At 65.3% G+C, this 24,317-nt stretch overlaps 1 protein-coding gene across 7 annotated transcripts in view; it reads left to right on the plus strand.

Moving 5' to 3' along the window:
- Nucleotides 1-24,317, plus strand: part of ATP6V1B1 (ATPase H+ transporting V1 subunit B1) — a 52,666-nt gene that overhangs the window by 16,720 nt on the left and 11,629 nt on the right. For 6 of the 7 annotated variants that reach the window (XM_075499412.1, XM_075499409.1, XM_075499408.1 and 3 more), the window contains one exon: nucleotides 23,651-23,706. In XM_075499412.1, coding sequence (XP_075355527.1) covers nucleotides 23,651-23,706 — 56 coding nt within the window. Of the gene's footprint in view, nucleotides 1-11,404; nucleotides 11,536-23,650; nucleotides 23,707-24,317 lie in introns of those variants that run through there. The other variant, XM_075499414.1, reaches the window with a different exon arrangement.

Genomic DNA, 24,317 nt, shown 5'->3' on the forward strand with positions numbered 1-24,317 from the left:
CTTCTGACGGGGTGAAAAGAGTGGGTGGAAAGAAAATCTCGCATGGGGGACAGGAGAAGGGTATCCGGGACCTGCAGCTGTGGGTGGGTCAGGGAGATGGTGGTGGTGGTTTATTGTATGCTGAGGACCGATGTAGTGAGTCCTGAAGGCTTTGGGTGACTTTGCCAGTCTTGGACAGACTGGACGGGTCTGGGGTTATCTCCTTCCCTTTCTGCTGGTTGTTATTGCAGTTGGTGCTCTGGTAGCACCTACAGGTCCGAGGTGGGGACCCATCATCCTCAATACTCGGACACCGAAGCAGAAACGTTGCTGTCCCTAAGCAGCACGTTCCCATGCAGGGTTGGGCAGAAAACAGGGGTGAGAGGTGCTGGCATCCCATTTGGTTGGTGTCAGAGGTGGGAACGGCATGCCCGTGTCCCAGCTGGGAACCTTCAGACCTTGTCTTGTATCTACAACATGACAGGCTTAGACCTGGATGAGTCTTCTAGGAAGGACGATGCTTTTTTCCCCTCTGGTTAGAGTCTCTGCTGTGGAAACCGTCTCTCCTCCAGAACGACCGTGTTGCTGTGCTTAGCATCAAGCCACCTCACGCTGGCCAAGCACCGCCGCTCTCAGGGCTCGATACTTTCGTCGTGTTGTCAGAGGGGGGAACGCGTGAGGACGTGACCACATCTGTCACGCGTGACCCAAAACCTGCAAGTCAAGGTGGGCGGTTGTGGTGAGAGAGCTGCGGCTCCCTTGTCCCTCCCTGGTGAGGGCACACGTGGCCGGTGGCTGTTCCGGTGGAGAGACTGAGATCTCTGCCCTGAATTTTTTATGGAAACATCCATAAAGGGCAGAGATTTGGCTTAGGGACATGGTGTAGTGGTGGTCTTGGCAGTGTTAGGTTTACAGTTGGACTCGATGATCTTGAAGGTCTTTTCCAACCTCTACGATTCTGTGATGCTGTGATTTTCCTGCTTGATCTTCATGCGGCAGGACCTAGAGAAGTCACATGCTTCCAAGCTCTAATGGACGCGAAAGGCAGGTGGACCTTTCTGATCAGCTCCTAGGACTTTCCTCCTCACTCTAGTTGATCCCGGGCATTTCTCTTAGTAAAACCTCCCGTGCTAACCAGGCAGCTCGGTGCGATGGTGAGCACGCTCCTGCCCCGGGAACCGTGCTCCCCGGGCAGTTCTCCGCACGGTCCACCCAGTGTCTCTGCCGTTCGAGCTGCCTTGCTTCAGCCCAGGGATCACGCCCTACCTCTGCCTGCTCTGACAAGAAGTCCCCTGCTCTTGCCCGTCTCTCTCCTGCTGCAGAGACCGAGCAAAGCAGAATTTCCAGATCCAGAAACACGAGGGGCTTTATCCTGAGATCCCTCCAGCCAGTCACTTACCTTACGGAAAGGTGGACGCTAGACCTGCTCACAGTAATTGGTGGAATGTCCAGCGCCAGGACTCCTTCTCCAAACTCTCATGGATTCATAAATCTGCAGATCGTGCTTATCCTCATACCTTCAGCATCATGCTGTTGCTTGCATGCCGTGTCTCCTAGGGCTTTCGGAGACATCTCCTCTATACGGCTTGCCTCCTCCCCGTCCTCTGAGAGTCACCTTCCTTTTCTGGTGAACGCATGACCTGTCACGTCCTGCTCTTCCGTCGCATCCAAATGCATGCTGTTGTCTATTTGTCTGCATCCAGGCTTGACCTAACTGCGTGGTCCTGGATCCCACAGCCCCAGGCGAGGGACTTGCAGCCGCCGGGAGCTGTGGCCTCTTCCTGGGGTTCCTTCGGAGCAGAGGGAGGAATCCCCCCTTGCCCTCCCCAGCCAGATGTCCCCCAGAGTGACACATCCGTGAACTGGCCTTTCTCTCCATTCCTAGGGAAAGGGTGTCCTTGGTCTGGCTTTCTTCTTCCCCCCTCCAGTCTGGCAGGAGAGCTGGAGGTGGCTGGTTTCCTCCCACAGCCCTTCGGTTATTACCGTAGCTCACCGGGTCGGTAACTGAGAAATAAAACATCACCCACGGGGCTATGTTACCTCCTCCATAGATGCTGGCGATGTGGTGCCCACCAGGGATGTGCCAGCGTGGTCCTCCCTGCCTTTCCTCCAGGCCAGATGGGAAGGGTCTCATCGCCACATCGCAGCCGCGCACCGGTTCACCCAGTAACTCGGACGAGGAAGAAAGCCGCTTTTTTTAGAGAAGGAAATGAAGCCGATCTCATCAAAGCAGACTTTGGCAAAGCGCTCGCCGTGGTGGCTGGTGGGGAGTTGTGAATGAAACCGGAGCGAAAGATGAGTAGAGAACTCATCGCAGCGTGGAGGAGAAGCTGTGGTCGAGGGGAGGTGGCGGAGGATATCGCTGAAAGACGAAGGATCGAGGCTGGAGGGAAATTGCTCAGGGACTTGTCAAGGGCTGCGTCTGGCTGAGCTTGTTTACATCTCCAGTGATAGGGACTCAGGGCTTGATCATAATGGAGGATGAAAAGGACAGATCTCCTAATTAATGACAAGCTCTGCATGAACTTTAGCCACGAAGGCGAATGCGATCCTGCTCATCTGATATGTCACCGGTGCAGATGGGGAAGAGCTCGTGTCAGTCTACGAGGCATGAGGAAACCTTATTTAGCAGAACATGTTCAGCTTGGGCCATGGTGTTCAAGGGTGATGGGCGCAGAGAGGAACCGCAGAGGTGGGTCGAGGCCGGGAGAACCTCCTGCAAGAGGATCCGAAGGCAGGAAGGGCTACGGAAAGCTTCTCTCTCCACCTATAAATGGAGGTGCGATCATCACCGAGGGCATCAGCCAGCCTTAGCGAAGGAGTGAGAGCAGAGGACATCCAGGCTGGGAGCGAGGAGGTGCTGGGACGGGAAGGAGGAACCCAATGGGTCCTCTTCCCCTGAGGACCATGTTGCCACCCTTCCCCAGCTGAACCCCACGTCAGGACTTTTGAGACCGGTGTCACCTCCACCCTTTCTCCCTCCTGTCCTTTAGCGTTTCCCCTCACCTCCCCAGCGGTGTGGAACTGGGTTTCAGCACCAGAAATTCATGCCCGTCACTATCCGCTTCAGTTTTTATCGATCTTTTTATTGGAGTCGCCCATCTGTATTGCTGTGAATTGTTGGTATTCGGCGTCGTACCCAGGCAGATGACTGCTGCCCCTGCAAAGTCCCTCCCCGGCTGACCAAGAGCTCCCAGGAGAGGCAGGAGCACGGATCCCGCACAGAACAAAAGCCAAAACACCCGGGAAAAATGAGGTCCCACGGGAAGCCAGAGGTGGAGGGGGAATCGAACGGACGCTGGAGACCCTGACGAGGGCCCTTTGCTTTTATTGAGCTGTCTTTGTTTTCCAAAACCTGTAGAAGACCACCAGAACGTAAGAGCTGACCGTAGGGGACACCAGGGCTGAGGAACCTGTCTCTACTGGTGGCCAGTGGTGGAGGAGTAGAGAAAAGAGTACGTGGGGTGTAAAGTGGTCCCGTCCTTGCCGTGTCTTTCCAGCGTCTTAGGGAGCGCTCACCACGAGGAGGTACCCAGATCATCATGTTAAATCTTGATGGCTCTGTTCTCCCGGGGGTTTTTCGAGCCTCTTCTTCAGCCCACTTGCATTTTGGCTTCCAGGGCACCCCGCGGCAGGGACTAACACCGTCTGTGCTGCCCAAGGAGGCTCTGCCTCCTGCCTTGCTCACGTTTCCAGCCGCGACCCGGTGACCACACCTGATGCCTCCTCGTCCTTGCGTTAGGAAAAACCCTGACTCCCCCGGGCTGCACCGGCTGCGATGCTGGAGCCTCATCCCTTGGGGCTTGGCCCTTCCTTCTGCAGGATGCTCCCGTCTCTCTGCTTGCCCTTCTCTGGTGTGCGGTGACGGGGCTGTGCCCCCGCTCAGGTTGCTTGCTCCAAGGTGAGTGAGAGTGGTAACCGACCGACCGACACCCTGCCCTGGCTAGTGCTGCTCAGCCTCAAGTCAGACTAGATATAAAGAAGAAATCTGTTACGCTGAGGGTGGTGAAACGCTGGCCCAGGTTGCCCAGAGAGGTTGTAGATGCCCCATCCCTGGAAACATTCAAGGCGAGGTTGGACGGGGCTCTGAGCAACCTGATCGAGTGGCAGATGTCCCTGGCCATTGCAGGGGGGTTGGGCTGGATGATCCTTAATGGTCCCTTCCACCCCAAACCACGCTATGGTTCTGGGATTCAGCGTCCCGCAGCCTCCTCCTGCCGCGTTAGGAGCTGCGATTCCGAGCGCTTTGCGGTGCAGAGAGCTTTGCAGGGGCTGTCCGTGCCTCAGTTTCCCTTCGCGCTGCAGTCCGTGTGAGCTGGGAAGTGGGGGGGGAAGCTGGCGCTGGGTTCCCAGCCCCGGAGCGGCAGCGGGCAGCGGGGCTCAGACGGGTGCCGGGCTGAAGGAAGCAGGGTTCGGGTTGGGCTCGTGGCAGCGGGGCTCTGGAGCACCCTGGTTTGGGGGCTCGGGGACGGGGATGGTCCTCGGCCGGGAGGATGGCCTCCAACACATCCCTCCATCTCCGTCCTGCCCGGCACAGCGAGGCGAGGCCGGGACTGGGCTGCTGCACCCAGGAAAGGCCAGGAGATGCTGGGCCCGATCCGCGGGCGGCGGTGGTGGGCGTGGGAAGGGTGGGTGCTCCCTGCCAAGGAGACGAGGAGCCCGCTGCCACCTCCCGCCGTACGCCCAGCTGGGCTTGGAAAATGCGGCTTGTGGGCAGCTCCTGGGCGCTTCGTGCCCATCCTCGAGGACAGAACCACGCTGACGGGGTTTTTTTTTGAGGTCTTGCTCTTCCAGAGTCGGTTGCTTGAGGGATGCTTCGAGCGGAGAGCGCTGGGGCCGTGCGTTTCTGGAGGGACTTACGCCAGACTTTCGTTAAGACGTCGATAACGACGCGGGGCTGCGGGGCTGCGGGAGGCCCATTCGGCCCCGCCGCCGCTGCTGGGGGGGCTCGGTGCTCCCCAGAATCCGGCAGCTCGAGGGGGTCCCCGCCAGAAAAGCTGGTGGGCTGCTAATTCTGCGTCAGGTCGCCGTGCCCCGGGAAGCGGGACCGTGGGAGCGCTCAGCCCTGCCCAAACCCGTCCCGCTTGCCGGCACGGAGGGACCGACGGGGACGGTGGGGAGGGGACGTCAGCCCTGGGGACCCGGCTGGGCCGTGACGTGGGCCCAGCGGTCCCGCTGGCAATGAGGGATCGGGGGTCCCCGTGCGGGGCCGAGGCGTGCGTGGGCAGGGACCGTCCTCAAGAGCTTCCACGTGGGACCCTGCGGGTACGGGGGGGTAGGACGTGGGCTGGCAGCGGCCCGGCGTCCCAGGAGGTTTCGGCTGGGGGATGTTAGCTCAGCCCCGTGGTCCCGGTGTCCCCCCCATCCCGCGGGAGCACCTCCCGTCGCTCCTCCCCGAGCATCCCCAGCCTCCGGCCGGCTTCGCCCGGACGTCGGCTCCACTATTATGTCCCTGGAAAGGGGCCGGGGGGCTGAGACCTCCTCCGCCCCCACGCTCCATTAGCTCCGTACTGTGCGTCTATTGTGCCGGAGGACGCGCGAGGGCCGTGTCAGTGAGCGACTGTCCTGGCCCCAGCGAGCTTCTGGTGACTTGGATGAGTTCGAGACCCGCTGGCCCCGGAGCAGACGGGGACGAAGCCTGTGCCGATGGGCTGGGGTTTACTCCCGGGGTCCCGGCCAGCGCCCGACTCGTCCGTTCCCGTCCGCCACGCTCTAATCCGAGTGTCTTCCCATCCGTCTCCTTCCCTCACCTCCATCTCCGTCCATCTGTCTGTCCCTCATGCCTCTCTCTGTCTCTCTCTCTGCCTCTCCTACCCCTCTGCTCTGCCAGGGAGGGACAGAAGCGGGGGGCTGCCCTCCCAGGGGAGAGGTTAGGGGGTGCGGGGGCAGCCGCAGGGGGACCGGAGCCGTGGGCTGGGGACCGGGTCCACGTCCCGGCCGGGTGAGTCAGGTGCAGTTTTGGGGCAGGGGGGTCCCACGGGGCCTCAGCCCGGACTCGCTCCTTACTTCGGCCAGAGGCAGGTGGGGTGGGGACGTCCCCAGCTGGGTTCGGGCACAGAAGCGGGTCTGTGGCCAGCGATCCAGGGCCACCGGAAGCCATCCTGTCCCCTAACGTGGTTCCCCTGCGCCGTAGCAAGGCCAGGGACCCTCCACCCTGCTCGTGTCTTGGTCCGGCGAGGGAAGGGTTTGCAGGTGGGGACACAAACTTGGGTTCCATGACCATGACAGAGGAGAACCCAGCACATCCCGTAGCTCAGCTCCCCCGGGAGAGCCAGGGCAGAGCCGGGCAGCGGCGGGGGGGCTCGGCCCCGGGCGCCGGGCTCCTGTCCCCAGGCTCCCATCCCCGGGCTCCCAATCCCGGGCTCTCGTCCCCAGGCTCTCGTCCCTGGGCTCCCATCCCCGGGCTCCTGTCCCGCTCCCTCCTGGCACCTGCAGGAATTCGCCATTTCCCTGGAAGCGGCAGGCGGGAGCGACTTCTCCGCAGTCCCTGTGGCGGGGGGTGGATCTCGCTTGGGTGTTTATTTTAATACGTCTCTTTCTCTCTCGTATCTCTCACTCTCTCCTGGTTCTCGCCTCTCTTTCCCCGGCCCCCCCGCGCTCTCTTTCCATCCGTCCGTGCCTTTCTGTCCCCCTGCCCCGTCCCCCCCGCTCCCTCCCCCAGGTCAAGGTCTGGTTCCAGAACCGACGCACCAAGCAGAAGAAGGACCAGAGCAGGGACTCTGAGAAACGTTCCACCGCCACCTCCGAGTCCTTCGCCACCTGCAACATCCTCCGGCTGCTGGAGCAAGGCCGGCTCCTCTCCGTCCCGGCCCCCCCCAGCCTCCTCTCTCCCACCTCCAACCCCATCGGCAGTCCGACGGGCGACGGATCCGGCTTGGCCACCCCGGGAACCACCTCTCCCGGGCTCGGCGGTGGAAGCAGCCCCCCGGGGCCGGGAGCCTTCAGCCTGCAGGTCCCTTCTCTCGCCTCCTCCTCCTCCTCCTCCTCCTCCTCGCCCAGGCTGCCGGCCGCCCCGCTGTGTTTTGGGGGGCCGCTCCTGGGCAGCCTGCACGACCTCCCGGGCGCTTACGGACTGGGCACTTCTGCTTTTGAGCCTTACACGCGCCTGGAAAGGAAAGACAATTCTATACCCAGCAAGAAGCCGAGCCCTTAAATCAAAATGAGTGTCAAAAAGTCTCCCTCCTCCCCGTCCCCGCGGTCCCCACGCACCCCGCGCCCCGCACCGGGGTTTGATTTGGCAAGTGGGCTGTGGAAGGCGGTTTTACCGCCCGTCGGGGCGTGGGTGCGAGTGTGCGCGCACGCGTGCGGGCGTGCACGCCTGGCCCCCGCCCCAGACGCACCGATGCAGCCGTGGATGACACCCTGCGACTCCTCTCCCTCGGGCTGATGCTGAACCCGGTCACGTCTGGGGGGGGGTCCCTGCGTCACCGGCGCTGTCCCGTCCCTCGCAGACACCGCTGGATCTGCCAGGGCCACGTCCCCCCTCCAGGTATCGCCCGTTCGGGGTCTGGAAGACGATGCTGTGGTCTTGCTGTGCGGGCTGGGAGAGGAGCAGCTCCAGGGGGGGATGTTGGGGGGTTGCTGATGCCCCGTGGTCTTTCGGTGCCTCTTACGGGTGGGACCACAGAGCCCCGGTCCCTCTGGACCGTCACCCCGGGGCCCGCGGTGCTGGCGTCACCGCCGAAGCCCCGGGGAGCGGGAGGGCACCCTGAAAGGGAGAGCGCAGGGCGGCGCCGGGCTCTGTCCCTGCCTGGCCACGGTGTCCTCGGGCAAGTGTCGGGCCTCAGTTTCCCCACCTGCGTTTGTGTTCTGGCTGAGGTTGTCTCGGAGCGTCCCGGTGGCCGGGGGGTCCGGGTCCCCTCTGCCGGCGGGGAGCACCGCCTCCATGGGATGCTCGTCCTCCCGGACCCCCGGCCCGGGGCCAGGGGAGGTGGGGAGGTCTGGGGGCACTGATGGTGCTGGCGATGTCTCCGGCCCCCCCGCACCAGTGGTCCCCGTGCTCAGGAGCGAGCGGCCGCCCTGACTCACGAAACATCCCCAGGCTCCTCCGCGCCTGCTCCTGCGGAGCCAAACCACCGTCCCGGACCCTGTTTTGGTGCCGTCCCACCCCGGCAACCCCCCGGGGATGCTGGAGGAGCCTCCGACCTCCCGGGGGGGTTTGTGGTGAGCCGGGGCCAGGCCGGTGTCTGCCCCCCACCAAGGAAACCCCACCCAGGGGGGGATGCGGACGTGTGGGCAGTTGTGACGCTAGGATCGGTCCCTCTAGGGTTGATGGTGGGCTTGGAGCCCCGCCGGCGGCAAAAACGAGAGGGGCATTGCATGAGGTGGCCCTTGGGGAAAGGGGCAGCCTGGCCGCCCTGGCATCTGCTGAGGGAGGTCTACGCTGGGCAGAGTCTGGCCCTTCTGTGCTGTGAGCATCTCCTTGGCAGGATGCTCTGTGGTGGCATCTCCTTGGCAGGGTACCCTGTGGTGGCATCTCCTTGGGAAGATGCTCTGCAGTTGCATCTCCTTGGCAGGATGCTCTGTGGTGGCATCTCCTCGGCAGGGTACCTTGTGGTGGCATCTCCTTGGCAAGATGCTCTGTGGTGGCACCTCCTCGGCAGGGTACCCTGTGGTGGCATCTCCTTGGCAAGATGCTCTGTGGTGGCACCTCCTCGGCAGGGTACCTTGTGGTGGCATCTCCTTGGCAGGATGCTCTGTGGTGGCACCTCCTCGGCAGGGTACCCTGTGGTGGCATCTCCTTGGCAGGATGCTCTGTGGTGGCATCTCCTCGGCAGGGTACCCTGTGGTGGCATCGCCCTGCCAGGATGCTCTGCGGGCACAGCCCTGGCAGGACACCCTGCAGGGACATCGCTGTGGCAGGAGGAGCTGACACCCCGAGCCCCCTCCCAGCGCCCAGGAGCTGCCGTGGGGCTCCTCCCCCCCGCACACCCCCAAACCGAGGGGCTCCCGCGCCCTCCCGCTGCGCTTTGATGTCTAATGACGATAATTACGGCCCAGCCTGGCCCGGCCGAGCATCGCTGCGGGGCGGCAGCCCCCGCCCAGGCTGCTGCTCTGCAGGGCCCGGTCCCTAAGGGGGACACAGCCGCTGGCCCGCGTGTTGCCAGGATTTTGCAGGGAAATATTTAAAATAAATGCTTTTATGAAAAGGTTTCGGTGATTTTTATTTTTCCTTTAAATCGAGCGTTTCTATGAAATAGTATTTATTGTTCACCTCACGTCTGGAGCACTTTATGGGAGCGAGCCCTTAGGTCTCGCGCTGCTCTGCGGAGCTCAGGAGGGGTCGGCGTCCCCCGGCCGCAGGTGGGGAAACTGAGGCAGGGTTTGCCCGGGGATGCGGAAAGCAGGGACAGAGTTTGGTTCACGGGGACGAGCTCCCCTCTCCCGGCCCGGCTCAGACCACAGCTCGCTGCCAACACCTCCGTACCGCTCCCTAAATGTGGTATTTGCCGGATCCTCCCGGGGTGCTCAAACCCCGACACCCCGACGACGTGTTTGACTGAGGTTTGGGATTTTTGACAGGACGATGACCTTCTCCCTTCCCCTCGTCACTTAATTTATATTTATATTGCCGTTCTTCATCCTTCCCCGGTCTGCAGACGTGGTATTTAAAGACAGCGAGCCGAGGCGGGCAGAGCGGGCAGCGGGGAAGCCGTGCCCACCCGGCTGTGCCCGTACGGAGGGACGCTGCCCGCAGGTAGGACCGCCCGCAGACCTCCCCGGGGACTTGTTCCGCTTTGGTTTTCCCTCTTTTCCCCGGGAGCGGGAATTTCCCGAGGTTATCGGACCCCCGTTCCTCCCACCCTGGGCTCACTGGGAGGAACCTTGGTCTGGTTCGATGGCGAGGTGACCCCCCCCTCGCACCTTCACAGGTGGAGGAGCTTTGGGGGCATTTCAGAGAAAGCAAGGTCCAATTGTGTTTTCAAAAGAGCCCCCAAAGCCTGGGAGTTTCGGGGGGTCCCCGGTGTGTTTGCCCAGCTTGGGGCATCCTTGCGGGGCTCCCGCGTCCTCCTCCCCCTGCTCAGAGGGAGAAGCGGAAAGCGAGGCAGGGAGGCCACGGGCTGCCCTGCAATGAAATGGCAAGCCCCTTCCGCAAAATTAAACCCAAATGCTGCTTTCACAAAGGCCCCAAATCCCATCCAAAGCTGCTGCTTCTCCAAAGTTTCTTCTCCCAAAGCAAACATCCCCAGCGAAGCCGTCCCGGGGGGGTTAGGAAGGTCCCGCGGGGAAGCCGGCTCGCTGCCAGCCCGCCCCGCTCTGCTCGCCTCCAGCAGCTCCTCCGGACTCGTACAGTTGGGAAGAAAAAGTAAAAAAAAAAAAAAAAAAAAAAGAAAAAAGTACTGGATGTAAAACTTAAACGCATAACGTGGTTTCTAATAGTTAATAAAAGTTATGTCCTGCCTCCTGCCTGCCTCCTCCTCCTCCATCGCCTTCGGGAGCTGCGGCTGAGCCGCTCTCCACCACGGCTCTCCCCGTAGCAGCAGCCTTCGGCGCTGGCTTTGCAGGGAGGTATTTGGAAGCCCATCGTTGCCTGCTCTTCCTGGCCTCCGGGCATCTCAGAGCCCCCTCCGTGCCTGCACCCTCAGAGACACCTCCACTACAGCCCCCGCCCGCCCAGCAGCACCCCCTGCCCCCCCCCGACACCCCCCGCCCCGGCAGGCACGGGGCTGCCCTGGGCCCAGGCCCCCGTCCCAGGCGCCGTGCCACCACCCATCACACCCGCCACGAGCCCCCGCGCCATCCCAGCCCTGCTCTGCCTCTGCACCGGCACCCAGAGCCTGCAGCGGGTGGGGGGTGCAGACCCTTCACCCCACCCCTACCCATAACCCCACCCCTACCCCAGCCCCCCCCGACATATCCCCACCCTGCCCCTCCACTAACGCTGCCCCAAACGCCAGCTTTACCCCAGCCTTGTCCCCACAGCTCCCCCAGACGTGTCCCATCCTAATTCCACCCCATCCCTACCCTTATCCCTATCGCTATCCCTATCATCTCTACCCCATCCCTATCCCTATCCCTATCCTTATCCCTATCCCTATCCCTATCCCTATCCCTATCCCTATCCCTATCCCAACCCTATCCCACCCCATCCCACCCCAATCCCACCCCAATCCCATCCCCATCCCCATCCCATCCCATCCCATCCCATCCCATCCCACCCCACCCCACCCCACCCCAATCCCATCCCATCCCATCCCATCCCACCCCAATCCCACTCCAATCCCATCCCATCCCCACCCCACCCCACCCCACCCCAATCCCATCCCATCCCAATCCCAATCCCAATCCCAATCCCAATCCCAATCCCAATCCCACCCCACTTTAGCCTTCCCCCCCCGCCCCGCCGAGGGCCCGGGGGCGGCTCCCGCCGCTCCCTCCCGCGGTCACGGCGCACACGGGGCTGCGGGCGGGGCGGCCCCGACGGGCCGGGACCGGCTGGGGCCGGGCCGGGGCTACAAAGCCCGGGGCTGCCGCCCGCGCCCAGCCCCGCCATGGCGGCCGCCCGGGAGCACGGCCTGGCCCTCGGCCGCGACTACAGCAGCAGCCCCCGGCTGAGTGAGTGCGGGCCGGGCGGGGACGGGGGGGCACCGGGACCGGCAGCGGTGGCGGGGACGGGGGGTGGCACCGGGGCAGGCAGGGGTGACAGGGACGGGGGTGGCACCGGGACAGGCAGGGGTGACAGGGAAGAGGAGGTGGCACCGGGACCGGCAGCAGTGGCGGGGACGGGGGGTGGCACCGGGACCGGCAGGGGTGACAGGGACGGGTGGCACCGGGACCGGCAGGGGTGACAGGGACGGGGGGCACCGGGACCGGCAGGGGTGACAGGGAAGGGGAGGTGGCACCGGGACCGGCAGCAGTGGCGGGGACGGGGGGTGGCACCGGGACCGGCAGGGGTGGCGGGGACGGGGGGTGGCACCGGGACCGGCAGGGGTGGCGGGGACGGGGGGTGGCACCGGGACCGGCAGGGGTGGCGGGGACGGGGCGACTGTCGTGGGGCTGGGGGCCGTCACCCCCTCCTGGGGGCTGCAGCTGCAGGGGCCGGGCAAGGCGTCTCGGCCCCCCGAGGGCCGTGGGGTGCGGCCGATGCCGCGGCGGTGCTGGGGTGCCCCGGGTGCCCCCCAGGCGACGGAGCCCGTGCAGTGGGGGGCCAAATCGCCTTGACAGCCCCGGGCTCCCTTGAGACGCGCTAAGGAGGGACCCCCGCCCGTGCCGCTGCTCCGAGTCCTCTCGGGGTGTCCTCCCCCCCCAGCGTGACCCTCTCCCCGGCCCCGAAAGGGCGCAGGGCTCCCATGTGCAGGCGTGGGCCCTTCCACGGGGGTCCCTGGGGTCACCGTGCGGGTGGGGAGCCGGGGACGCAGCCTGGGCGCGCAGCCGTGCGGGGAGGCACCGTGTGCTGCGTCCCGGGGGGACGGGGACGGGGGCCTTGCCGGGGGGGTGTTTGCCGGATACGGTATTTCCCGTGGCCTCTCCCGGCACGCTCGTGTGCTGGAGCCTGTGAGGACGGCCGCGTCCGTCAGGAGGATGTCTGTGCGTCCGTACTGCCAGGACCGTGTGCTGCGGCGTGTGGGTCGCCCCTGTGCCGCACCCATGGGTGCTGGCAGCTCCGTCCGCCCCTGTGCACCCTGCTCGCAGCAGCCCCTGGGACCTACGGGCAGCACCGGGCTGGCGGCTCCGGGCTGCACCCCCATCCATCCCCCCCCCCGGGCTGCACCCCCATCCATCCCACCCCCCGGCCTCGGGGAGCCTGGCATCACGCCAGACCCACGTCTCGGGGTGGGCTGTGACACCCCCCCACCTCCTCCCGGCACCCCCAGGCTCCGAGACATCAAGGACGTTTGCTGTGACCTCTGTGCCTTCGCTCCCGCGTCCGGGCGGCCGGAGGGAGCTTTGCCGTCCCCTCCCTCACCCTGAGCCGGGTGGCTTTGGGTTTGTCACGGTCCCGGCTGCTTCCCCCCGGCGCGGCCGAGCGCAGCCAGCTCTGCCCGGCCGCCCGCCCGTGTTTGCTGTCAACACGCAGCAGGGAGCAGCCACCCATGGGTGACTTCTCCCCGGTTCACGCTGGGTGAGAGCCAGCCCTCGGCCCGAGGAGGGGCCCTGGGTGGCAGCGAGGTGGCCGCAGGGACCCAAGGCTCTTTTTCGTCGCATCGGAGGCAGATCCTGCCCTCCCCGTGGAGCTCGCTGGCCGCATCCTGCCGGCACAGGCTCTCGCTCCTCCGCGCACCCGTGGGAGACGGCTTGCTGGGCTGGGAGAGCAGCCGCTCCCGCTGCCTGCCCGGAGGAGCCGGGTCTCGAGGGGTGCCCCCCGCAGCAGCCCCCCACGAGCCTCGCTGCCCCAGCCGGGAGGGGACGGCGCAGGGACCGGGGGCTGGCACCCGCAGGGTGGGGGCTTGTCCTCCCCGGGCTCCCTGGGGTCTCGGTGGGCTTTCCCCTCCCTGGAGCTCTCAGCTGGACCCATCCCCACCCACAGCCATCCCGGCGTGTGGCTCCTGATTTTCCTGATTTTTCAAGGCAAAAATGCCCGTTTTCAAGTTTCTCCTATCCGCCAAGGACTTTTCTTTTAGGGGAAGCCGTGTTTTGGCCCCCCCCCCCCCCCCCCGTCCCGTCCCGTCCCGTCCCCCCCGCCCCCAACCCTTGGCCCCAGGAGCTGCAGGGGCAGTGCCAGCTTTGCCAGGCTGGCTCTGCAAAGCCAAACCCCCAGCAGCCACATCCAGGCTGGGACAAAGTCCTGCCCCGGGTGTCCTGTCACCAGCGTGTGTCGGAGAGAGGGGGGAGAGGTGTCTGCGGGGAGCGCGGGACCCTACAAGCCGATGCTCTGCAGCCCCGCGCGCCGGGGGGAGCTGGAGGGGTGGGCGAGGTGGGTCCCAGAGCGGGAGGGAGCCCCGAAAATGTGCTGCGTGGTGAAGGCGAGGGTGGGGGCCAGGAAGAGGGACCCCGGCAATGTGGGAGAGCCGGGGAGTGTACCTGGGGGTGACACTTGGAGGGGTCTGCCCGGGGGGGGGGAGGTATATGGAGACCCCCAGGACGGGGGGAGAGGCAGCGTGGGGCTGAGGGCAGCTGGGCGTCGGGACGGTGCCACGCCGCGTGGGCGCGGCGCGGCAGGTCTGGGTGGGACGGGCGTCTGCCCGCCGTGGGTATTGCCGGGCTGAGCCGGGCACTGCCCCTGCTCCCCACCCCGCCTGCCCCACGGCGATGCCACAGCCTCTCCCCAGCCCCACGGCTGGGTGCCCGGCTGCATGGGGTGCCCGGGGTCCTGGCAGCGTGGGGTCCCAGCCTGGGGTGCCAGCCTGGGGTGCCAGCACGGCACTGGGCACAGGAGCACCTACGTGATCCCCAGCTACAGCCCAGCACCCCGACCCCAGCCCAGCACCTGGAGCTGGGGGGAAGCGGGGGGCCGAGGAGGGCCGTGGGCAGGCAGGGCTGGCTGGCAGGAGCAGGCAGAGCGCTGCCTGCACCCCTCTGCCGGGGCCGGCTCTCCTGAGAGGCGGGAGAGGAATTAGCAGCTGCTTCCCAGTGCCGCAAATCCATTAGCACAAGCGAGCGGAAGAAGCACTTATCACCCCCTGGCCTTTGGCTTGACCCGTCTTTAGGAAAAACAACCCGGCGAACAATGCCGCTGCCCGCACGTGGGCTCGGGGCTGCTTGCGCAGAGTGGGGTGCCCCACGCTCTGCCCCGCAGCCCGGCACGGCCCCACGGCGCGCTTTGAAATCGGCAGGCACAGCCTGCGGGCGGCTCGAGGGCTGGGCTGCCGGGGGATGGGTGGGAGGATGGATGGAGGGATGGATGGAGGGATGGAGGGATGGGAGGATGGGAGGATGGATGGATGGATGGATGGGAGGATGGGAGGATGGATGGATGGAGGGATGGATGGATGGATGGGAGGATGGATGGATGGATGGATGGGAGGATGGATGGATGGAGGGATGGATGGATGGATGGGAGGATGGGTGGAAGGATGGGAGGATGGATGGAAGGATGGATGGATGGGAGGATGGGTGGAGGGATGGATGGATGGATGGAGGGATGGGAGGATGGGTGGGAGGATGGATGGGTGGATGGATGGGAGGATGGATGGGAGGATGGATGGGAGGATGGGTGGGAGGATGGATGGAGGGATGGATGGAGGGATGGGAGGATGGGTGGGAGGATGGGTGGGAGGATGGATGGGAGGATGGATGGGAGGATGGATGGGAGGATGGGTGGGAGGATGGATGGGAGGATGGGTGGGAGGATGGATGGAGGGATGGATGGATGGATGGGAGGATGGATGGAGGGATGGATGGGTGGATGGAGGGATGGATGGATGGATGGAGAAAGCAGGAGATTGCTGTCAGCAAGCCCGGTGACACAACGGTTGTGCCGTGTGATCGCAGCCCGGGAAGGGGATTTTGGTGGGACACGTCTCGGCTTCTCCGCTGCCGCGTCCCGACCAGCCCCATTAGCCGTGACGCTCGTCTCCTTGCCAGGACTCTGGGCTGGCCCCAGGCAGGGGACGGTGCCCGTGGGAGCTGTGGCCGGTGGGGTTTGGGACGTGGCGTCGCCCGCTGGGGACACGGGAAGCAAGGAGGAGAGGAACCAGGGAGATCCGCCAGCCCTGGGCACCCTGCGAAGCCTCTCCTTTTGGGGCTGCAGCTGGGTGCTGAGCCTCGCGGGGCTGCGTCGGGCTCTGCCCTCAGCCCGGGACCCCGCAGCCCGGGGAGGAGCGAGGGGCTCGCGGGGCTCAGCACCCAGTCGCAGGATGGAGGAGTGTTAAATTGTCTGGTCTTTTTGGTTTATCCGCCCTTAACGTTCCCTGCCTCGCCCTGCAATTTGAATTCGGGTTCAGACCTGAGATCGCTCGTCTGAGTCACGGCTCGGCAGAGCCTCGGTGGAGGAGTCCAAATTTAGCTCTCCGAGAGCCTTGTGAAGGGTTCCCGGGAGCCCCGTCGGCCGCGGCGGAGCCCGGGGCTGCACGGCGGGGACCGGGAAGGGAGGGGACGGTGGCATCACGGAGGGGCACCGCGCGGGGGACGTAGCCTGGCCCCGCAGACGGAGGAGCCTGCGGAAGGCGCGAGCCCCTTATGCCCGTTTCCTAAATGAAATGGGATTTTTTTCATGTATATACACACACGGGCTGCCTGCCCCTCGGCAGAGGGAGGTGGCTGGTGATGGGGAGCTTGCCGCTCCCCTGGCCCTTTTCCCGTCTCGTAACTAACCGGCTCCGCCGGCACCTCGTGCCCTCCCCGGCGCTGCTGCGGCGGCATCCCGGTGCCGCAGACGGGAGGGTCGCGGACGACCCGGAGAAGATGCCGGGAGCCCCTCGCCCTCTGCGGTGGAGCTGCCGGACCGCTCGGAAGCAGGGCTGGGCTATCGTCCTTGCCGTGACTACAGGAGATGGCGGCCGCCGTGGGCTCGTGGGGCTGGCGAAGGGGCTGGCGAAGGGGCTCCTGGGGGCTGCAGCCATTGCACGCCCGGACTTGCGAGCCCGGGCAGGCCGGTTGTGTCTGTTCCCCGTGCCGCGGCCCCCGGCCGCAGGAGCCGTCCGTCCTCCCACCCCAGCGGCAGCATCCCCAGCACCCCAGGGTCCAGCCCGCCGGGGTGGGACCCTCTGCCCCGTGGCGCGGCGGGATCCCGCGGCCCCGCTCTCCGTCACTTCTTTTTCCTCTTGGGGCCATCTCCTCCCCTCAGCCTCTCAAAAGCCCTCGGTTGAGCCGGTGCCTGCGTCACCCGCCCGGGGCCGGGGTCCGGCAGCCCCGCTCCTCGCCGTTCGCCCCCCCCTCCGGCCCTGTTTTGTCTGATAGAAAACGCGACAGCAAGCCCAGCAATGGGGTTTTTTTGGGTTTTTTGTGTTTTTTTTTTCCTTGGGTTGGCTTGTTTGGTTCACGCTCGGCTGGTTGCTGCCATTCTTTGCCTTTCCTCACATGACGTGCAGGTGTGTATGGGAACCCTCGGCTGCCGGGCCCTAATTAGTGGCATAGAGTGTGACCCCCCGCCGGGCTTTTCACCGGCTGGGACAGGCCGGTGGGTTTGACAGCGCGGCACAAAGTGACACATGGCACAATGGGCAGGTTGCGGAGGGGGAAAGCGGTCACTTAGGGACTGTCGGAAAAGTCCCAGGACGGCCCCGGCTTGGCCGCGCTCGCCGCCCGGTGCGGGATGAAGCCGCCGGGCGATGCTGGCTCTCGGCTCGGCGCGTCCGGGTGGATCTTGCCGTGCCTGGAGGATGGGTCGCCGCCACGGCTCCGGTGCCGGGGACGGCCGGGGCTGAGCGGGATTTTGAGCTCGAAGTTGCCGTCAGGGCTGGATTCCCGCCCCGTCCCGGGAGCTGCGGCACCTCGAGCGTCAGCCCGGCCCGGCGTTTTGCTTAAAACTTAGGCTTGCGGGCGATGAAACGGTGAGCGGCGTCCCGGGGGGATGCAGGATGCGCCCAGCCTGGCCCAGAGCAGCCCACGGCCACCCTGCGCCTCGTGCTCAGCCCACCCAGACCCCTCTGCCCCACGGGGTGTCCGCTGCCCGTTGCCGTGGGGTGCCAGGCGTGGGGCAGCGCAGTGGGACCCCCACCCCGCGCCTGCCAGGCGTGAGCTGGGGGACGCCGGAGACCCGTCCCGGTGCCGCAGGGTGGCTCGGGACCGGCTCCGGACCTCCCGAGCCGCTTGGGCTGGAGAGGAGAGGGCTGGGGGGTTTGGGGGCTATTTATGAGTCCCGTTTCCTATCTTTGCTCCGGCTTCGTTCCCCTCCGGCCCGCTCCAGCCCGTCCTTCAGCCCGCGCGTGGGGCTGAAGATGGGAGCGGGTCTCGGAGGCTCCGACGGCTGCGTGCGAACCCCGGGTCTGTAATTTGGGGTAGGGGGTGTGCAAAGCCCCTCGGGCGGTGAGCGGGGATGAGCCTCACTCTCCGCACGCCCCCTCCCAGAGGCCAAGGTGACCATGACCGGGCAGGCGACCAATTTGTCCAAAATCAGCCTCGATCACTTCTGCGGAGAAGGGAACACCCCTGGCAACGTTTCGCCGGCCTCCGCGCCGCGGCCGGGGCTGGAGGAGGACGGGGCTGGGGCCGCGTCCGTCCCCCGGCCGCGGCAGATGGCAGGTCCGGGGACCACCAGCCCTTCCGGAGGTCGGGAGCGAGCCCCCGGCGCACTTTGGAGCAGAGCCCTAAGGCGTGCGTGGGGCTGGGGGAGCCGGCGGCGATGCCCGGGCAGGGGCAGGGGGCTGGGGAGGGCAGGGGGGGTGAGCGGGAGCAATTAGCGGCGGGTGTAGCTGGGTCGGGTCCTCTTTGTCACCGGGGGCCCTTTCCCCCCGCTCCGGCCGCCGCGATGGTTAGTAGTGCGTGAGCGTCGGGGCTAACGGAGATTGCATCTGACAGGAGCTGTGAATTTGGGGCTGGGGGTGTGGAAAGGCCAGGTTGAAAGACTTTTCTTTTCTCTTGGCCCCCTCTCCCCCTGCCTCCCGCGCCCCCCCCCGCTCCCCGGCCGTGCCCCCCGGCAGCCTCCCGGCCCGGGCAGCCGCCGCAGCCCACCCACCCCGCCGCTCCTCCCCCCGGCTTGTTCATAACAGCTCAACGTCTTAATTATCTGAATTAGTGCTTTCCGGTAGCAGGGGCTCCCCCTCCTCTGCCCCGTCCCTCCCCGTCCCTCTCCTCCTCCGCCTCCTCCTCCTCCTCAGTCCCCCCCAGCCCTCAGCCCCTTTGGTGGGCTGTCACTCGGCGTTACTGTCGTGATTTCCTTCTCTGTTGCGATAGAGCCCTTTGCGCCGCAGAGGTGGGCATGGGCGAGGGGGCTGGGGCCACGCAACAAGTGCCGGGCGGGGCGGCTCTGGCACCGGCACCGGCTCCGGCTTCGCTGCGGCAGCCGGGGCTGGCCGGGTTTGGGGCAGGCAGGGGCTGGGGGGCGAACCCCTGGGGCTCCCCCCTTTGTGAAGCCAGGAGCTGCGGGTTCCTGTGTAGAAAATGACGTATTTTGCAGAAGAATCCCTTGCGTGAGATTAATGTTTTCCTGGTATCGTCTGGGGCGTTGTTTTGCTTCGGCACGGACGGGCGAGCCAAAGCCCAAGGGAATCCCCCGGGATGGCCGGCGAGGCGAGGCCCCTGTGACTTTTGTAACGCGCTTTTCAGTGGAAACGGTGAAGAACAGGGAATTGTGGAGCAACATTTTTTATCCCCCCCCCCCCCCCCCTTCATTTCTCCATGACCAAGTCTGGCTGTCCATCCACCCACCCATCCACCCATCCACCCATCCACCCATCCATCCATCCATCCACCCATCCATCCATCCACCCATCCATCCATCCATCCATCCACCCACCCATCCACCCATCCACCCATCCACCCATCCATCCATCCATCCACCCATCCATCCATCCACCCATCCATCCATCCACCCATCCATCCATCCATCCACCCACCCATCCATCCACCCACCCACCCATCCACCCACCCATCCATCCACCCACCCACCCACCCATCCATCCATCCATCCATCCACCCATCCACCCACCCACCCACCCACCCATCCATCCATCCATCCACCCATCCACCCATCCACCCACCCACCCACCCATCCATCCATCCACCCACCCATCCACCCATCCACCCACCCACCCACCCACCCATCCATCCATCCATCCACCCATCCACCCACCCACCCACCCACCCATCCATCCATCCATCCACCCATCCACCCACCCACCCACCCACCCATCCATCCATCCATCCACCCATCCATCCACCCACCCACCCATCCATCCATCCACCTATCCACCCACCCATCCATCCATCCACCCATCCACCCATCCACCCATCCACCCACCCATCCACCCACCCACCCACCCATCCACCCATCCATCCATCCATCCATCCACCCATCCACCCACCCATCCACCCACCCATCCATCCATCCATCCACCCACCCACCCATCCACCCACCCATCCACCCACCCATCCACCCACCCATCCACCCACCCATCCACCCATCCATCCACCCATCCACCCACCCATCCACCCACCCACCCATCCACCCACCCACCCATCCATCCATCCATCCTCCCATCCACCCACCCACCCATCCATCCACCCACCCACTCATCCTCTGGAGGCCCAATTCCCAAGAAGCCCTTTCTCGCTGGGAAGGTGGCCAAGCGCTGCTGGGGCCGTGGACTCTCTGTCCCTGGAGATCTTCAGCCCCCCCAGACGGGGCCCTGGGAGCGGCTCCAGGTGGCCCTGCTTGAGCCGGGCTGGGACCAGAAGATCTCCAGAGGTCCCTGCCCACCTCCACCGTGCCGTGACTCCCAGAGCAAGCCCCAGTCATCGTCACCGGAGTAGGAGGTGACGTTGCAGGGCTGGGTGGCCAAGCCCAGACCCTTGGGTTATATTTCTCCCTCTGTCCTGGGGATGCCGGTGGTGTTGCCGCCACCCTACGACTCATCCCCAAAACAAAGTCACGGTGGGGGAGGACGGGGGTGCGGTGACAGCAGAGGGTACCTCCCTTGCAAACAGACCGTCGTGGTCGGAGAGGAGCATGCGGGAAAGCCAGCGCTGAGAACCTGCGCTGCCGGGGAGCCCTGCGAGTCTGGGCTGGGGGAGCCTTCCCGGCCTCAGTTTCCCCCTGAGGAATGAGAGGAACAGGGCTTCCCTCCCTGAGTGATGGCTGGAGGGTGCATATATGTGTATATATATGGTATTTAAAGGCAGGCGGGTGAGCGGATGGGTGGGTGGGCGGGTGCAGAGCTGGGTCAGTGGATGGATGGGTGGATGGATGGGTGGATGGGTGGATGGGTGGGTAGATGGATGGATGGGTGGATGGATGGATGGGTGGATGGATGGGTGGATGGATGGATGGGTGGATGAATGGTGGGTGGATGGATGGGTGGATGGATGGATGGATGGATGGATGGGTGGATGAATGATGGATGGGTAGATGGATGGATGGATGGGTGGGTGGATGGGTGGATGAATGGTGGATGGGTGGATGGGTGGATGGGTGGATGGGTGGGTGGATGGATGGGTGGATGGATGGGTGGATGGATGGATGGGTGGATGAATGGTGGATGGATGGATGGATGGATGGGTGGATGGGTGGGTGGATGGATGGGTGGATGGGTGGATGGGTGGGTGGATGGATGGGTGGATGGATGGGTGGGTGGATGGGTGGGTGGATGGGTGGATGGATGGATGGGTGGATGGATGGGTGGATGGATGGGTGGATGGGTGGATGGATGGGTGGATGGATGGGTGGATGGGTGGATGGATGGGTGGATGGGTGGGTGGATGGGTGGATGGGTGGATGGATGGATGGGTGGGTGGATGGATGGATGGATGGACGGATAGGCAGAGAGCTTGGCTGATGATCCAGTGTCACAACCATAGGGCACCAAGCAGCGCTGCCAGAGGGTCCGATGCCCTCGGTGGAAGAAGACGTCCCAGTGCGGTGGGAGGGAAGCCAGGAGGGTCCCGAGGGGGGCGGCAGCCATGGGGGCTGGGCCGGAGACCACCGTGCTCGGGGGAGAGGGACGAGCGCCGTGGCCCTGTCCCACGTGGGTGGCTCCCCAACAGGAGATGCGGGGAGAGAAGAAAAGAGCCCAACAAAACCTCCCGGGGAAAGGGAAGCGGCGAGGCGGCGGCGGGTATTTGTGAAGGAGTTGGAAAGGGAAATAAAAGGCAGAATGGTCACTTTGGGAATAAAGGAGACAAAAGGCGGGGAGGTTGGCGGCGGAGAGCCGGCTCCCGGCATGCCAGCCCCCCCGGCTGCTGAATGGGCGACCAGCAGGAACGGGGCGTAATTGGGTAACGGGGAGAAGGCTAATTGCAAAAATGGCAGGGATTACCGGGAAAACGTCCGCACCGGGGCAGGGGCTGAGCAAGGGAAGGGGGGCACTGGGGACCCGGTTGTGTCACGGGGGGGGGTGACCCCGTGCTGGGCTGCGGGGTGGCCAGGGATGGGTGCTCCCCGACGTGGGATGCGGCCAGCAAGGAGCAAACGGGACCCGTCCCCCAGAAACGAAGTTCCCGGAGCTGGGCTGGCTGGGCCGCTGAGCACGCGTGCGGGGCCGGCTCCTGCACCCGCCGGGCTGCGCCGATGCCGGCGTCACCAGAAGGGCGGCTGGGACGCTGCGGCGCGGGGACCCGCGTCCCGCTGGGTGATGCGGACCACCCATCCCCGCGGCCGGCGGGAGGGAGCCCGGTGAGCTCGCCAGCTGGCCCGGCCTCTCCAATCCTATTAGGATCATGAGTAAATCAGAGAACCCGGTGTGAGAAGAGAGGGCAGAGGGATGAAAGGGCCCGGCGGGGTCACCGAAGCCCGGCCCTGCCATGGCAGGCGTTACGGCGTTTGACACATCGGTGAAATGATCAAGGAGCGGTTTAGAGCTGGAGGAGCTCTCCTCTCGCCGGGCTCATGCACCGCTTCGTCCCCCTTTGTCACCCCCGCGCTTAACGTCCCGGGTGTCCCGCCGTTGTCCCCAGCGTCTTCGTAGTCACTTTGGAGAAATCACATCCAGCCCCCTCGTTTCCTCGCCCGAATGCGAATTTCCTCGCCGTGCAAGTCCCCGGCACCCCTGAGGTCTCATCCTGAACCGCGGGGTCCCAGGCCGGCACCCCACGGCAGCTCCTGCGGTCCTGGGTGCTCAGACCTCTCCTGGGCTCGTCCTCCTGCTCAGCAGCATCCAGTTTGGGGTTGTCCATCCCGGGGTCTCCCCTGGGGACAAGGGGTGACCTCCCGGGCTGCCGCGGCGCAGGGGCAGCTCTGTCGATGCGCTGCCGGCTGAAGGCAAGCGACGGCAGAAGGGCGGTGGGAGACGGCGGGGCCGTGGCCGTGGTTTTCGGAGGACGAGCCGTCTGTCTGTCTGTCTGTCTGTCCCCGGGCTGCGGGCAGGGCGTGCGGACTGATCGGCCGGAGCGAAGGGGGCAGAAGCTGCCGTGGAAGTGGGGTGGACGGGGAAGAGCCGGGCGAGATGGGGATGCCCTGCTGGGAAGGGAGCTGGGACCCGCAGGAGCCACCGGCGCAGCCGACAGGTCACCGGGCTATGGTGCCACCTCGCTTGGGCAACCGTGCCACTGAGATGGGGTTGCCCACGGCTGGGGAGCTCTCCTGGCCCTGCTCGGGCGGGGGTCCCGCGGTTGGAGAAGGTGGGGGGTGATGGCCAGTTTTTGGGTGGAAACTGCTCCCCTCCGTCTGCGCTGCCCGCGGCCCCGAGCCCGTCTCTGCCCGGGCAGGATGTGGCTCTTGCGACTTGTTAATATTTTTTTTTTTCCACAAGAAGGTTTGTTACCGGGTTTTATTAAAGCAAAATCTTGGTGTCATGAAAAACCGTGCTTGGAAAGGGAAAATATCGACTTGCGGAAAGTCTTTCGGTTCGCTGGCCGGGGCGGGCTGCCGCGCTTCTGGCTTTCCACGCCCTTGCTTTCCGCCTCTTTATTTCTATTTAAATGTTTTATATGAACTGAACTGAAATGAATTTAGTAAAAAAACGCCGTTTCCTGCAGGACGGAGGTTCTGGGTCTGCAGTTTAGCAGCCGCCAGTCGCTTGGCCTGTAGCTAGGAGAAGGAGTGGGGTAGCAGGAATGGACGGTGCTGGGGTGGGACCCATCCTGCCCTGCCGAGGCTGCAGCCCCCCGGTGCCGCGGTTTGGGGGTGGCGATGCCGGGAGCGGGCTGGGAGCACCCCCGGCCGCGGGGGCTGACGGCGCGTCCTGCCCCCCCCCAGCCTACAAGACGGTGTGCGGCGTCAACGGGCCCTTGGTGGTGCTGGACAACGTGAAGGTAGGAGCCCGTCCGCCGGCCGGTGACGGGGGGACCGCGCGACGGCGTCACCCTGGGCCGTGCGGGGACCGCCGTGCTGGGCCCGGCCGCCGGCCCCCCTGCCAGGCGGGGAGGGTGCAATGGGGGGGAGCGCGTCCCCTCCGTCCCCTGGGCTGTCCCCTCCTCTCTGGGGTCCGTCAGCCACCTCCGAGCTCCCTCCTCTGGACACGGCCGGCAGCAGAGTCCGTGTGCCGGCCCGCACACGCGTGGGGGCCCGCACGTGTGCGTGTGCGCAGGCGTGGGGACGCGCGTGAGCGTACGGGTGGCCCCGTGCGTGCTCTGCCTGGGCACCCTGCGCTCGCCCCCTGTCCCCCTGCACCCAGGCACCTGCTGTCCCCTGTCCCCTGTGCCCCTGCCCGAGCTCCGGCTCCTGTCCCCTGTCCCCTGTGCCCCTGCCTGATCTCCAGCTCCTGTCCCTTGTCCCCTTGCCTGAGCTTTGCCCCTTGTCCCCTGTCCCCTGTGCCCCTGCCCGAGCTCCGGCTCCTGTCCCCTGTGCCCTGTGCCCCTGCCCGAGCTCCGGCTCCTGTCCCCTGTCCCCTGTGCCCCTGCCCGAGCTCCGGCTCCTGTCCCTT

This window comes from Mycteria americana, chromosome 4 (assembly GCF_035582795.1).
Source record: "Mycteria americana isolate JAX WOST 10 ecotype Jacksonville Zoo and Gardens chromosome 4, USCA_MyAme_1.0, whole genome shotgun sequence".
Classification (NCBI taxonomy): domain Eukaryota; kingdom Metazoa; phylum Chordata; class Aves; order Ciconiiformes; family Ciconiidae; genus Mycteria; species Mycteria americana.